This window comes from Thalassophryne amazonica, chromosome 17 (assembly GCF_902500255.1).
Source record: "Thalassophryne amazonica chromosome 17, fThaAma1.1, whole genome shotgun sequence".
Lineage (NCBI taxonomy): Eukaryota > Metazoa > Chordata > Actinopteri > Batrachoidiformes > Batrachoididae > Thalassophryne > Thalassophryne amazonica.
The window spans coordinates 15,644,656-15,662,075 of NC_047119.1; the positions used below are offsets into that span (position 1 = coordinate 15,644,656).

The following is a 17,420-nucleotide window of genomic DNA, read 5'->3' on the forward strand; positions in this document are numbered from 1 at the left end:
CATGCAAGAGTTTTTTCACGCCTGTCGGTTACGTCATTCGCCTGTGGGCAGGCTTTGAGTGAGGAGTCGTCCACCCGCTCGTCGATTTTTTTTCATTGTTTAGGAATGGCTCAGAGACTGTTGCTTTGTTTGATAAAAATTTTTTCAAAACTGTAAGGCACAACTGAGTGGACACCGTTCAATAAATTCAGGTGGTTTTCGGTAAAAATTTTAACGGCTGATGAGAGATTTTGGTCTGGTAGTGTCGCTTTAAGGACGGTCCACGGCGCCTGACGGCAATCTGCGCTTCGAGGCGGCAGCGTCTCGCCGTTTCAAGTTGAAAACTTCCACATTTCAGGCTCTGTTGACGCAGTAAGTCGTCAGAGAACAGAGAACTTTCAGAAGAAGTCGGCATGAGGAGTTTATTCGGACATTCCATTGTTAACGGTCATTTTGTAATGAAAGAACGTGCGGGCAGAGTCGCATGTCGGGCTGGACCCGACCGCGGGGGGTCGCGGCAGGAAAAACACCTCCGTTGGAAATCTTAACGGGCAAGTTGGAACATGCCCAAGCTGTTAAACAATTTCTCAGTTACTCACTTGTTGAAAGCCATTAAAAGCCGCCTGAATTCTACAAATGGTTTTCAACACGGAGGTGTTTTTCCTGTCGCGGCGCACACAGATTTGCCAAGTCGTCACGGAAACGACTCGGCGAATTTGCGCGTACGTCTTTCATTAAAAAAATGTCCTTAAACAGTGGAATGTCCGCATAAATTCCTCATGTCGGCCTCTTCTGAATCTTCTCTGTTCTCTCACGATGTCCTGGGTGAATTAAGCCTTAAATTAGGATGTTTTAAGATCGAAACAGGCCGACGACAGCGCCTGGAAGCGCTGCAGGACGTCCCGCTCCGTGGGAAGTCCTTACACTGACAGAAACACCCCATAATCTCTCATCAGCCGTTAAACTTTTCACAGAAAACCATCTTAATTTCTCGAATAGTGTCCACTCGGATATTCCTCACAGGTCCAGAAAAAATTTTGATAAAGCAACGCGCGCCGTCTCGAGCAGCGTGTGAAACAAAGGAATTCAGCCGAGAGGGCGGGACCACATCTCAGTCAAGGCATGCCCACAGGGAAATGACGTCACCGACACGCGTGAAAAAACTCACGCATGCGCACGAGGGTTCAAGCATGATTGGTGTAATCGCATGTCATTCAAATCCATATAGTTAAAAAAAAAATAAAAGGGTCGGTTTATTATCTAAGAGACCTCGTACAGTGGGGCAAAAAAGTATTTAGTCAGCCCCTGATTGTGCAAGTTCTCCAACTTAGAAAGATGAGAGAGGTCTGTAATTTTCAACATAGGTACACTTCAACTATGAGAGACAAAATGAAAAAAAAAATATCTAGGAAATCAAATTGTAGGATTTTTTTAAAGAATTTATTTGTAAATTATGGTAGAAAATAAGTATGTGGTCAATAACAAACAAGCAAGATTTTTGGCTCTCACAGACCTGTAACTTTTTCTTTTTCTTTGTTACCTGTATTAATGGCACCTGTTTGAACTCATTATCTGTATAAAAGACACCTGTCCACAGCCTCAAACAGTCAGACTCCAAACTCAACCATGGCCAAGACAAAAGAGCTGCCGAAGGACACCAGGAAGAAAATTGTAGACCTGCACCAGACTGGGAAGAATGAGTCTACAATAGTCAAGCAGGTTGGTGTGAATAAATCAACTGTGGGAGCAATTGTAAGAAAATGGAAGACATACAAGACCATTGATAATCTCCCTCGATCTGGGGCTCCACGCAAGATGTCATCCTGTGGGGTCAAAATGATCATGAGAACGGTGAACAAAAATTCCAGATCTCCACGGAGGGACCTGATGAATGAGCTGCAGAGAGCTGGGACCAAAGTAACAAAGGCTACATACTACGCAGAGAGGGACTCAAATCTTGCAGTGCCAGGCATGTCCCCCTGCTTAAGCCAGTACATGTCCAGGCCTGTCTGAAGTTTGCCAGAGAGCATATGGATGATCCAGAAGAGGATTGGGAGAATATCATGTGGTCAGATGAAACCAAAATAGAAGTTTTTAGTAAAAACTCAACTCATTGTGTTTGGAGGAAGAAGAATGCTGAGTTGCATTCCAAGAACACCATATCTACTGTGAAGCATGGGGCTGGAAACATCAGCGCCGCTCGGCGCAAAGAAACGCCGTGATGAAGCCTCACGGGACATGTTCTGGCATGTCCAGCTCATGCATAATCACAATCGGATATTCACACGACTGGAAAGCGACCGGAATCCGTCTGAAATCCACCTTTAAGCCGTCCTGTGAGACCAATACCGAGGTGGTTTTGTCCCGCGTAATGAACGACTCCGTGGCGCGTCCCTCCGCTTTTCTTTCCATGAAAAAAACTCCTGTAACGGTGGAATGTGCCGGAAAAAGTGCTGATGTCCACATCTTCTGCCTTTTTGTGAAAGTCAGACGAGGTCCTGGATCAACAAAGCTTTCACGTTGGAAATGATCTGGTTGTTCCAGCGGGGTGTCAGCCTGTCGATGGGTGCTGGGAGCGCGCCGCACTCTCAGCAGTTGTGGGCCGTCCTTAAAGCAGCAGTAACACCCCGTAACCTGTTTAATCCCCATAAAATCGTCCCTGAAAGCCATATTAATTTTTCAAATGGTGTCCACCTGGAGGTCTCTTACAGTTTCTGGAAAAAAAATTGATGCAGCAAAGCTCCAAAGCGTTCAGACATTTATTCGCAATAAAAAATAGACGAGAGGGGTGGATCACACCTCACTCAAAGCCTGCTTACAGGCGAATGACACAACCGACAGGCATGAAAAAACTCACGCATGCGCACGAGGGTTCAAGCTTGTCTGACGCAATCACACGTGATTCAAATCCATATGGTTTTTTTAAAAAATAATAAGGTTGGATACTTTTCTAACAGACCTCGTAAATACTTTTTTACCCCACTGTATCCGTCCATGTTTGAACAAAATAATTAGTTTTGACAGATTTCGACTTGGTGGAATGATTGATTTTATTTTGTAAAAATAAAACAAATAAATAATTACAAACACTAAAGACAAGCTTAGATTGAAGGTATTTTTACCTCCACCAGCAAAGTTGGAGGAGGCTGTTTTTGCATGTTTGTTTGTTTGTATGTCTGATTGTGAACAGCCTGGAACCCACAATTTTTCATATATCGTCATGACATTTTTACTGAAGATTCATATCCTGATAGACAAGACATGATTCAATTTTCAAGGTCATAGGTCAAAATCAGGAAAAATCTTAGAAAATTGGAAAAATCCCTATCTTTAACATTGAAAAAATGTTTAAAAATTCATACCTTGTCAAAAAAATATAAACTTTCTTTCATATTTGAAAGTGTTATGTAGGACAGTATCCTTTATCAATGGACAAACTTTGATCCAGACCTGATCACACAGATTACAGATTTTGTGGCCATTTAAATTTAATGTCAAAACCTCCATTTCATGTATATTTAACATTATATGTATCTTAATCAAACATGCTCCAATCACTTTCATATTTGAAAGTGAGATACAGACTGACACTCACTATCAACTAACAAAGTTTGATCTGGATCAGGACTCATGTACAAAGACTTGTGTGGACCTCTACTAAAAAATGGCATACGCCATATTCAGATGAACGAAAGTGTGCGTAGGCATGAATTCACACACGTTCCGTTTGTACATCCCACTGAACATGGAACTGAGCGTAGAACCAAACTCCTCCCTGGCCATGCCGCATTTAAATACACAATTTCGTGTAAATAAGCCCTTTGAGCAGGGATTCCCCACAACGTCACATCAGACAACATGAACACAGGAAAGAAATTATAATATAGATGACTGGAAATTACGTGAAGACATGCAGGGACAATTTATTCAGTGCGCTGTTAAACGGATTCATCATGAAACTGGAAAAATGTTCATGGGAGCTACGAAGCGTGTGTGTGTATAAGGCCGTACAGTAGTGTTCAGAATAATAGTAGTGCTATGTGACTAAAAAGATTAATCCAGGTTTTGAGTATATTTCTTATTGTTACATGGGAAACAAGGTACCAGTAGATTCAGTAGATTCTCACAAATCCAACAAGACCAAGCATTCATGATATGCACACTCTTAAGGCTAAGAAATTGGGCTATTAGTAAAAAAAAAAGTAGAAAAGGGGGTGTTCACAATAACAGTAGCATCTGCTGTTGACTCTACAAACTCAAAACTATTATGTTCAAACTGCTTTTCTAGCAATACTGTGAATCACTAAACTAGTATTTAGTTGTATAACCACAGTTTTTCATGATTTCTTCACATCTGCGAGGCATTAATTTTGTTGGTTTGGAACCAAGATTTTGCTCGTTTACTAGTGTGCTTGGGGTCATTGTCTTGTTGAAACACCCATTTCAAGGGCATGTCCTCTTCAGCATAAGGCAACATGACCTCTTCAAGTATTTTGACATATCCAAACTGATCCATGATTCCTGGTATGCGATATATAGGCCCAACACCATAGTAGGAGAAACATGCCCATATCATGATGCTTGCACCACCATGCTTCACTGTCTTCACTGTGAACTGTGGCTTGAATTCAGAGTTTGGGGGTCGTCTCACAAATTGTCTGCGGCCCTTGGACCCAAAAAGAACAATTTTACTCTCATCAGTCCACAAAATATTCCTCCATTTCTCTTTAGGCCAGTTGATGTGTTCTTTGGCAAATTGTAACCTCTTCTGCATGTCTTTTATTTAACAGAGGGACTTTGCGGGGGATTCTTGCAAATAAATTAGCTTCACACAGGCATCTTCTGTCACAGCACTTACAGGTAACTCCAGACTGTCTTTGATCATCCTGGAGCTGATCAATTTGCCATTCTGGTTATTTTTCTATCCATTTTGATGGTTGTTTTCCATTTTCTTCCACGTGTCTGTTTTTTTTTTTTTTTGTCCATTTTAAAGCATTGGAGATCATTGTAGATGAACAGCCTATAATTTTTTGCACCTGCGTATAAGTTTTCCCCTCTCCAATCAACTTTTTAATCAAACTACGCTGTTCTTCTGAACAATGTCTTGAACGTCCCATTTTCCTCAGGCTTTCAAAGAGAAAAGCATGTTCAACAGGTGCTGGCTTCATCCTTAAATGGGGACACCTGATTCACACCTGTTTGTTCCACAAAATTGACGAACTCACTGACTGAATGCCACACTACTATTATTGTGAACACCCCCTTTTCTACTTTTTTTTTTACTAATAGCCCAATTTCATAGCCTTAAGAGTGTGCATATCATGAATGCTTGGTCTTGTTGGATTTGTGAGAATCTACTGAATCTACTGGTACCTTGTTTCCCATGTAACAATAAGAAATATACTCAAAATCTGGATTAATCTTTTTAGTCACATAGCACTACTATTATTCTGAACACTACTGTAGAACAGCGGGCGCAAACTGACATTAAAAAGGTGAGGCACGCCTCTGCTGACAGTGTGATATTCACAATTTACACGCGTTTATTGACAAATACTGAACACAGGAAGCATGTTAAGAAGCTCTGCAGCTCACCATCAAGCAAAAATAAAAAATACATTAATAATTACAATAAAAACATATTTGAATGTGCACATGCCCAAATGTGTCCATGCTTGTTTTCGTTTGGAACAATTACACAAACTATTTAAACACAATCACACACCGTCGCTTCCACATAAGATTTGAACATTCATCATGTGATAGCGTCTCTATAGCAAAATGTGTGCAGTTAGTAGCTCTGATTACATTCGGGAAACCGGCCACGCTGCAAAATGCGCTGTAATGTTGGAATGTACCTGGATGACATTTGGATGATTGCGGCTCGGCGCAAGGTTGACTGGCACACACCTATCCGATCAGCCAGCTCACGCTGGAATGCCCCTGATGCCAGGATGCCCAGCGTGGTCAGCACGTGTGTGCACACGGACAACCCCTGGGTCCTCGCCGTATTGCACTCTGGGGCAGTGTCACAGACCGAACAGTCCGCCCCTAAAAATCGGTCCACCTTTTGCATCTGCGCATGCGCCGTTTCGGACCACAGCAGCACATCTGAGATGGAGTCTCTTCACCCAAAGCAATCAAATGGATTAATGGGATTATTAACCATCAGATGATAAAGGTAAACCTCTTAAATCATTCTAAAGTCAGTTATAAGCAGAAAAGAGGGGGAAATTCCGTGGTGCTTTGAAATGTCCGATGCGCAGTGAACGCATCAGCTAGCAGCTCATTTAGCCGCGGTGCTCTGATCACTTCCGTCACCTTTTCTTACGAAATAATGCTGAATTTATGTGGAAATGATTGTTGTACAACAGCTTCAGATATCTGTCGCTGAGATAGATGATGACTGGAGTGCAGTTTGAAGCAGAAACGAGGTGTTAATCAGCGGGGACTATATAAGCCTATATAAAGTGAAACCTGATCCAGAATCCGGATCCGGATCTAGAGCACCTTCAAAATTGTATGGAGTCTTCCCTGGCTGAATATGTATATTTGGTGAAAATTTGGTGAGAATCTGTGCAGTAATTCTGATGTAATCCTGCTAAAAGTAATCCTTCAAAGCCTATATAAAGTGAAACTTGATCCGGATCACCTCCAAAATATAACGGAGTCATCCTTGGCCTAATATGTATCTGTGGTGAAACTTTTGTCAAAATCCGTGCAGTAGTTTTTACATAATCTTGCTAACAGACAGACAGACAAATAAATAAACACCGATTATTTTATTACATCCTTGGCGGACATAATAAAAGACAGCACCCTTAATTTTTGTGGAGATCCCCATCTGTCCCCATCACAATGATCTCATAGAGCAGATCTTGGCAGATGTGAGATGCATGTGCCTTCAGCTTTCATTAAACTCATTAAGGATCCTCTCTAGGATAAAGATGATACATCTGATATACATCAACAGTACACGTGGAAGCCAGCGTGCACGTGTGATCATGCAACAACAACAAAAAAAAGCCTGATGCATACAGGCAGCTTCCTTATATAATATAATCCAACATCATGTTGTGTGGACAACATAATGAATTGTCCAGAGACTTTGTCTTCTCAGTAGACTTGATAATCTTTCATATCCCCTCAGAATTGCAGAGAATCTATTTCCTTGTGCAGCGGCACTTGAAGCTCGGCTTTGACTGATTGTCTGTTAAACGGCTCGTGTCTGAGAGATACTCTGCCAGGAACATTTTCAATCTGCCCCCAGGTCTGCAACCTGCAGAAGGCAAACAGAGTCCTTCACTACGGAGCATAAATCAAGCTCATTAGTAAGGAGGTGTAATTTGAAAGTAAATGTTGAGTCCAAGGCTGGCCAAATCTCACCCCCACACGCACCGTGCATCCTGGATGTAAAAACACACGTCTGTTTGGGAAGTGAGATACAGCAGCATGGAGATGTCTCCAACACACGTCCCACTACCATGTACAACTCGCATACTGGGACAAAGTTATCAGCTATAAGAGAGCAATAGAAAGAACACTCATCAGTAAGTGTACTTCTGCACTCCCCCTGCAGACCGTCTGAAATAGCAGGAAATTCAAGTGGGAGTGATATCACCCATACAATAATCTACACATAGTAGGTAATTAAAACACCTTGAAACTTCATGAAGGTAGAATGCTTCATAAAATGGGGCTGGAACTTATGATTGAGCTTATTATCATCTACAAAAGTACTCTGAGTTTTTTTTTTTAAACCCCTGACAAGGATAAAGGGTCCTTTATTCCAAATAGTCATAATGCTTTGTATCTATCTTTGTGTATTTGGGACATTGACATTTCCAGAGCTAATTTTGATTGTCCATCAACAGATATAAAATCTCAAATCTGGCACTGTGGTCCTCTAATACTTAGGTCAGTATGAAAGTAAGTCCTTATTGGCCCATCGATCCGGTGCTTATCCAAGAGTCCATGAATCGCATTGGACGGGACGTCAGTCCATCGCAGGTTACATCCAAGCAAATTTTCCAACCCGTTTGGTATGCTTATGTATTTTGGGTCAAGAATGAATGCTGCGAAAACGGAAAGTTGATAGGACTAATATTTATGGAGAAATGAGCAATTTTAGCTAACCAGTAAACAATGGACATTATGCTGCAATGCACCATGGGAATGTGGGGTTTTAAATGTTGTTATTGTGGTCATGTTAGTTTAACAGTGTTGTTAGTGTTATTAATTCATTGTGTTTTTGTAGTTCAATTGGTTTAATCAGTTAAGTTAAGTGTTATGTTGTCATTACCATGAGTGAAAAGAGTATTGCTTTTGATGTCTTGTGTCACTGGCTCTGTTTGGGCATGTGTAAAAATTAAAAGCACCTGCTTGCTGCAGAATGCAGAAAAATCAAAAAGCTCTGTGTGCGTACAACAGGGGAGAGCTGACATTTGCCATTTGGTATGCTTATGTATTTTGAGTCAAGGATGAACAGTGCCAAAAATGAATTTTGATAAGACTAATATTTTTGGAGAAGCTATGGATATTAGCTAGCGTTGCTAATTACATTGTGGACTAACACACCATTCCAGCACGGGGCAGTAAATCAGCTTTATGTTAAAAGTGTGAGTGCCTGATTTTATTTAGTAAGTACAGTGTAAGTACATAATATGATTGTAAATATGTTAAAATATATGGATGACACAAGAAAGTGAAAACACTTATTTCCATTGTGGTCTATTTAAAAATCAAATGACAAACTAGAAGTAATAATAAAATATAGTGTGTATATGAGAGCAAAACCCTAAACATTTATAAATACATTAAGACGTTCCAGTTTTTTTGTGATAAATAACTTAAACAATTAGATGTTTCAGCATTATGGAGCTTCTCTGCGGTTGAAAAGGTTTTTGGGATACAACTCAGATTACAGTAATTTTATAGAGGCACAAAATTGGAGCTATTACATCATAATTTAGATAGAAAAAAAACACGACAAAGAAAAAAAAATCCCATTTGGAAGTATTTTGGAAAGCAAGCGATTGTGTAAGAAGAAAGATGTTAGTTGACATTAGAAAGAGTGGAAGGTTGTACCAGCTATTTAGGAGTGGATTCAACAGTTGGACCCCTCAGAGACGGGGTCAGGGGAGTTTTCATTAAAGAGGTCAAAGAGTTCATCACAACAAACAAATCCACTGTTGTCACGATTAACTCTGCAAAAGTCAGCGACTGGGTCTGGGAAGAGTTACTGCCCCAAGTAGAGGAGTTCAAGTATCTCTGGGTCTTGTTCACAAGTGGGGGTACGATGGAGCATGATGGCATGATAGATGGATTGGGGGCAGTGTCTCAGGTCCTACGGATGCCATACTGGACTGTCATGGTGAAGAATGAGCCGAGCTGGAAGGCAAGGCTCTCAGTCAGTTTACCCTCCTATCCTCACCTATGGTCATGAGCTTTGGGTACTGACCAAAAGAACAAGGTCACGGATACAAGCTGCGGAAATGAGATTCCTCTGTCGGGTATCTGGGCTTACCTTCAGTGACAGGGTGAGAAACTCAAATATCTGAGAGGGACTCAAAATACAGCTGCTGCTTCTTCATGTTGAAAGTTGAGGTGGTTTGGACATCTGGTGAGGATGCCCCCTAGTTGTCTCCCTAGGGAGGTCTTCGAGGCATGTCCACCTAGGAGGACACTCCGGGGAAGACCTCCACCAGGAAGACTTAGAGGACTTGGCCAAGGATAGGGATGTGTGGACTGAGCTGCTTGGGCTACTGCCACCAAGACAGAAAATGAATGAATGAATGATTTCTACAGTTAGTAGACTTGTAGTGGACAAACAAGAAAAATAAACTTGACAACAATATGGTACAGGTCACCTAAACAGCAGGGAGGGAGCCGTCCATGGGAGACAATGTATATCACTAAACTCCAAGAGCTACAACCAAATGTGTAGCTAGAGGTGTATTTGGAGGGTTGAGTCCCTCTGTAATATTGCGCACATCGTGATGCAAAAACAGGTTTAAAAACAAAAAACGCTTAACTAAATAAACAAAATGCTTCAAAAGATGATCGAGTATCTCAAAATAATTGAATCAATTTAAAAAAATACTCAGGTTTAAAATACTCAAAACACTCACGAAGAACAATCACTTCAGGAAAATCACTATTTTTGACAGGTTTAAAGCAAGAATTGACACAACTGCTTCAGAAAGGCATTTTGTTATGAAACGCTCACAGCACAATTAAAGAATCGCTTCAGAAAAATATAAATTACTGATGACATGCAGGCAGCATGGTGCCTTAGCAGTTAGCACTGCTGCCTCACAGCAAGAAAGTCATAGGTTTAATTCCCACCTGGGCATGTTCTCCCCGTGTTTGCATCCAAAAACATGCATGTTAGGTGAATTGGAAACTTGAAGTTGACTGCAGATGTGCATGTGGGTGTGACTGAGTTTGTCTGTCTATATATGGCGGCCTGTCCAGGGTGTGCACCCCGCCTCACACCGAGTACCCCGCCTCACACTGTGCACCCCGCCTCACACTGTGTACCCCGCCTCACACTGAGTACCCCGCATCACACTGTGTACCCCGCCTCACACTGTGCACCCCGCATCACACTGTGTACCCCGCCTCATACTGTGTACCCCGCCTCACACTGTGTACCCCGCCTCACACTGAGTACCCCGCCTCACACTGTGCACCCCGCATCACACTGTGTACCCCGCCTCATACTGTGTACCCCGCCTCACACTGTGTACCCCGCCTCACACTGAGTACCCCGCCTCACACTGTGCACCCCGCCTCACACTGTGTACCCCGCCTCACACTGAGTACCCCGCCTCACACTGAGTACCCCGCCTCACACTGTGCACCCCGCATCACACTGTGTACCCCGCCTCACACTGTGTACCCCGCCTCACACTGTGTACCCCGCCTCACACTGAGTACCCCGCCTCACACTGTGCACCCCGCCTCACACTGTGTACCCCGCCTCACACTGAGTACCCCGCCTCACACTGAGTACCCCGCCTCACACTGTGCACCCCGCATCACACTGTGTACCCCGCCTCATACTGTGTACCCCGCCTCACACTGTATACCCCGCATCACACTGTGTACCCCGCCTCACACTGTGCACCCCACATCACACTGTGTACCCCGCCTCACACTGTGCACCCCGCCTCACACTGTGTACCCCGCCTCACACTGAGTACCCCGCCTCACACTGAGTACCCCGCCTTACACTGTGCACCCCCGCCTCACACCGAGTACCCCGCCTCACACTGTGCACCCCGCATCACACTGTGTACCCCGCCTCATACTGTGCACCCCGCCTCACACTGAGTACCCCGCCTCACACTGTGCACCCCGCCTCACACTGTGCACCCCGCCTCACACTGTGTACCCCGCCTCACACGGTGCAACCCACCTCACACTGAGTACCCCACCTCACACTGAGTACCCCGCCTCACACTGTGTACCCCGCCTCACACGGTGCACCCCGCCTCACACTGAGTACCCCGCCTCACACTGTGCACCCCGCCTCACACTGTGTACCCCGCCTCACACTGAGTACCCCACCTCACACTGAGTACCCCGCCTCACACTGTGTACCCCGCCTCACACTGTGCACCCCACCTCACACTGAGTACCCCGCCTCACACTGTGCACCCCGCCTCACACTGTGTACCCCGCCTCACACTGAGTACTCCGCCTCACACTGTGCACCTCACACTGTGTACCCTGCCTCACACTGTGTATCCCGCCTCACACTGTGTACCCCACTTCACACTGTACACCCCGCCTCACACTGTGCACCCCGCCTCACACTGTGTACCCCGCCTCACACTGTGCACCCCGCCTCACACTGTGTATCCCGCCTCACACTGTGCACCCCGCCTCACACTGAGTACCCCGCCTCACATTGCGTACCCCGCCTCACACTGTGTACCCTGCCTCACACTGTGTATCCTGCCTCACACTGTGTACCCCACTTCACACTGTACACCCCGCCTCACACTGTGTACCCCACTTCACACTGTACACCCCGCCTCACACTGTGCACCCCGCCTCACACTGTGTACCCCGCCTCACACTGTGCACCCCGCCTCACACTGTGTATCCCGCCTCACACTGTGCACCCTGCCTCACACTGAGTACCCCGCCTCACATTGCGTACCCCGCCTCACACTGTGTACCCTGCCTCATGCCCTATGCTTGCTGGCACAGGCTCCAGCCCCTCCTGTGAACCTTAACTAGAGTAAGCATGTATTGAAAATGGTTTCAGAAAATAGTCACTGCTGTGACCTCCTTAAACAATAAATTAACCAAATAAAAGATACACCTGCTTCAGAAAATTACAAACTCCTCGAAACACTAAAGGATTTATTTACTGTCCTCAACTGCGTGAAACAACAAATGAAGCAATTGCTTCATGATGTATTAATTATCCTGAAACACTAAATGAAACAATTGCTTCATGAAGTATTCATTATCTTGAAACATTAAATAAAACACATGCTTCATAAAGTATTCCTTATCATGAAACACTACATGAAACAATTACTTCATGAAGTATTCCTTATCGTGAAACACTACATGAAACAACTACTTAATGAAGTATTCCTTATACTGAAATGCTAAATGAAGCATTTGATCATGAAGTATTAATTATTGTGAAACACTAAATGAAACAATTACTTCATGAAGTATTTCTTATCCTGAAACATGAAATGAAACAATTACTTCATGAAGTATTGCTTATCGTAAAACACTAAATGAAACAATTGCTTCATGAAATATTCATTATCCTAAAACACTATGAAACACCTGCTTCATGAAATATTCCTTATCCTGAAATGCTAAATGAAACAATTGCTTCATGAAGTATTCCTTATCCTGAAACACTAAATGAAACAATTGCTTCATGAAGTATTCCTTATCCTGAAATGCTAAATGAAATAACTGCTTCATGAAGTATTCCTTATCCTGAAAAGCGAAATGAAACAACTGCTTCATGAAGTATTCCTTATCCTGAAAAACTAAATGAAACAATTGCTTCATGAAGTATTCCTTATCCTGAAATGCTAAATGAAACCATTGCTTCATGAAGTATTCCTTATCCTGAAACACTAAATGAAACAACTGCTTCATGATGTATTAATTATCCTGAAACACTAAATGAAACAATTGCTTCATGAAGTATTCCTTATCTTGAAACATTAAATAAAACACATGCTTCATAAAGTATTCCTTATCATGAAACACTACATGAAACAATTACTTCATGAAGTATTCCTTATCGTGAAACACTACATGAAACAACTACTTAATGAAGTATTCCTTATACTGAAATGCTAAATGAAGCATTTGATCATGAAGTATTAATTATTGTGAAACACTAAATGAAACAATTACTTCATGAAGTATTTCTTATCCTGAAACATGAAATGAAACAATTACTTCATGAAGTATTGCTTATCGTAAAACACTAAATGAAACAATTGCTTCATGAAATATTCATTATCCTAAAACACTATGAAACAACTGCTTCATGAAATATTCCTTATCCTGAAATGCTAAATGAAACAATTGCTTCATGAAGTATTCCTTATCCTGAAACACTAAATGAAACAATTGCTTCATGAAGTATTCCTTATCCTGAAATGCTAAATGAAATAACTGCTTCATGAAGTATTCCTTATCCTGAAAAGCGAAATGAAACAACTGCTTCATGAAGTATTCCTTATCCTGAAAAACTAAATGAAACAATTGCTTCATGAAGTATTCCTTATCCTGAAATGCTAAATGAAACCATTGCTTCATGAAGTATTCCTTATCCTGAAACACTAAATGAAACAACTGCTTCATGAAGTATTCCTTATCCTGAAATGCTAAATGAAACAACTGCTTCATGAAGTATTCCTTATCCTGAAACGCTAAATGAAACAACTGCTTCATGAAGTATTCCTTATCCTGTAATGCTAAATGAAACAACTGCTTCATGAAGTATTTCTTATCCTGAAATGCTAAATGAAACAACTGCTTCATGAAGTATTTCTTATCCTGAAACACTAAATGAAACAATTACTTCATGAAGTATTCCTTATCCTGAAATGCTAAATGAAACAATTATTTCATTAAATATTCCTTATCCTGAAATGCTAAATGAAACAATTACTTCATGAAGCATTCCTTATCCTGAAATGCTAAATGAAACAACTGCTTCATGAAGTATTCCTTATCCTGAAACACTAAATGAAACAACTGCTTCATGAAATATTCCTTATCCTGAAATGCTAAATGAAACAACTGCTTCATGAAGTATTCCTTATCCTGAAACACTAAATGAAACAACTGCTTCATGAAGTATTCCTTATCCTGAAATGCTAAATGAAACAATTATTTCATTAAATATTCCTTATCCTGAAATGCTAAATGAAACAATTGCTTCATGAAGTATTCCTTATCCTGAAATGCTAAATGAAACAACTGCTTCATGAAGTATTCCTTATCCTGAAACGCTAAATGAAACAATTGCTTCATGAAGTATTCCTTATCCTGAAATGCTAAATGAAACAATTGCTTCATGAAGTATTCCTTATCCTGAAATGCTAAATGAAACAATTGCTTCATGAAGTATTCCTTATCCTGAAACACTAAATGAAACAATTGCTTAATGAAGTATTCCTTATCCTGAAATGCTAAATGAAACAACTGCTTCATGAAGTATTTCTTATCCTGAAACGCTAAATGAAACAACTGCTTCATGAAGTATTTCTTATCCTGAAACACTAAATGAAACAATTACTTCATGAAGTATTCCTTATCCTGAAATGCTAAATGAAACAACTGCTTCATGAAGTATTCCTTATCCTGAAACACTAAATGAAACAACTGCTTCATGAAATATTCCTTATCCTGAAATGCTAAATGAAACAACTGCTTCATGAAGTATTCCTTATCCTGAAACACTAAATGAAACAACTGCTTCATGAAGTATTCCTTATCCTGAAATGCTAAATGAAACAACTGCTTCATGAAGTATTCCTTATCCTGAAATGCTAAATGAAACAACTGCTTCATGAAGTATTCCTTATCCTGAAACACTAAATGAAACAACTGCTTCATGAAGTATTCCTTATCCTGAAATGCTAAATGAAACAACTGCTTCATGAAGTATTCCTTATCCTGAAACACTAAATGAAAGAACTGCTTCATGAAGTATTCCTTATCCTGAAATGCTAAATTAAACAACTGCTTCATGAAGTATCCCTTATCCTGAAATGCTAAATGAAACAACTGCTTCATGAAGTATTCCTTATCCTGAAATGCTAAATGAAACAACTGCTTCATGAAGTATCCCTTATCCTGAAATGCTAAATGAAACAACTGCTTCATGAAGTATTCCTTATCCTGAAATGCTAAATGAAACAACTGCTTCATGAAGTATCCCTTATCCTGAAATGCTAAATGAAACAACTGCTTCATGAAGTATCCCTTATCCTGAAACACTAAATGAAACAACTGCTTCATGAAGTATTCCTTATCCTGAAACACTAAATGAAACAATTACTTCATGAAGTATGTATTATCCAGAAACACTAAATGAAACAACTGCTTCACTAAGTGTTCATTATCCTGAAACACTAAATGAAACAATTGCTTTATCATTTCATCAAACTTTTCAAAACTCTAAGGGTAATATTTGGGGATGGGACCCCTTGAACACACGTTCCTGGCTACACCCCTGTTTAAAATCAGTCTCAAGTGCAGTCAGATCATTTCAAAGGTCAGGTGGTTTGTGTGTCACAAAGACCTCAAAGGGTCTGGGCTTTTCCTCTAAAAACAAGCTGCTGATGTTTTTTCTAAAAAATCCAAATCAAAGAGTACAAAAGGTCATGTCAGCCCAACAAAAGAACACAACCGCTCACTTCATGTTGTATTACACATTGTTACCGCTCTATGGCGCACGGAATGTATTGCTAGAGGGCACTCCGGTCGTTGAAGACCCCAGACAACATCTGGTTTTGGAATATTAAAAGAAAGCTGGCGGCGTCCCGCTGAGCAGTAGTGTCAACATTGCGGAGTCAGGTGCAGACGAAACGTACTCGCGCGTAATGCATCGCCACAGCGCCATCGGTACCGAGAACGCACGGTGCGAGACGCAAATGAACAACAGGATGAACAAAAGCCCATCGAGGCTGAATTATTAAAGGCTTGCTCACGTGAACGCGCAGCTCCAGGGCCGATCGAGCTTCTGATCGTCTGATCAATGCGCAAAAACATTTTGGCTGAAATATTCATCCACAATGGACACACAGCAAAAACAAAAACCACTCATTATCTCGCCTCGTGTAAAGTAGAGAAGTGTAGTTCCTTTTTTTTTTTTTTCCACACACACACACACACACACACACACACACACACACACACACACACACACACACACACACACACACACACACACACACACACACACACACACACACACACAAACGCGCACGGTCCCTGGTCCTACCTGGTGATCTCGAAGCTGCAACCTTTCCGGAGCAGCAGGGCTCTCTTCCGCATGATGCCCGCGTCTCTGCCCAGGTACACATTTTTATCTGAATTCATGGGTGCTGTTGGAGGACACCGCGGCGCTTTCTTTCCAAGAAAAGTCCAAAATCGACGAGAGGCGGAAGAGAGGGAGAGAAAGAGGTAGAAGGGGGAGCGGGAAAATCCCTTTTGACGCGCGCCTCACCTCCGCGTAGCGACAAGCAAAGTGATCTTGCAGACTTTTCGTCCCTCTTCCGCACCTTCAGGCTAAATGGAGCAGAGGACTGTTGGAATCTCCATGAAGCTCGGATAGCTCCGGAGATCCCGTCCTGTGGAGCCCACAGCGCTCCTACTGAAGGACAGCTCAGAGAAAACAGAGAGAGAGAGAGAGAGAGAGAGAGAGAGAGAGCGAGAGAGAGAGAGAGAGAGAGAGGAAGGGGAGGGGGGGACTTGAAGATTATAAATTGAGAGGGGGCATTTGACATCCATAAGAGTAGAATTGCTGAGCTTCCAGAAAGTATTCACAGCTCTACGCTCTTTCCACATTTTATGTTACAGCCTTATTCCAAAATGGATGAAATTAATTTTTTTCCTCAAAATTCTACACACAATACCCCATAATAACAATGTGAGAAAAGTTTTTTTTAAGCTTTTTGCAAATTTATTAAAAATAAAAACTCTAAGAAATCACATGTACATTCACAGCCTTTGCCGTGAAGCTCAAAACTGAGTTCAGGTGCATCGTGTTTCCACGGATCATCCTTGAGATGTTTCTACAGCTTAATTGGAGTCCACCTGGGGTAAATTCCATTGATTGGACATGATTTGTACCTGTCTACATATAAGGTCCCACAGTTGACAGTGCATGTCAGAGCACAAACCAAGCATGAAGTCAAAGGAATTGTCTA

At 41.9% G+C, this 17,420-nt stretch overlaps 1 protein-coding gene across 2 annotated transcripts in view; it reads right to left on the reverse strand.

The window, feature by feature from the left end:
• Positions 1 to 16,679, reverse strand: part of garnl3 (GTPase activating Rap/RanGAP domain like 3) — a 202,229-nt gene extending 185,550 nt beyond the window's left edge. For both annotated transcript variants that reach the window (XM_034191917.1, XM_034191916.1), the window contains exon 1: positions 16,493 to 16,679. In XM_034191917.1, coding sequence (XP_034047808.1) covers positions 16,493 to 16,590 — 98 coding nt within the window. In that variant the 5' untranslated portion in view covers positions 16,591 to 16,679. The remainder of the gene's footprint in view (positions 1 to 16,492) is intronic.
• Positions 16,680 to 17,420: the final 741 nt, after the last annotated feature.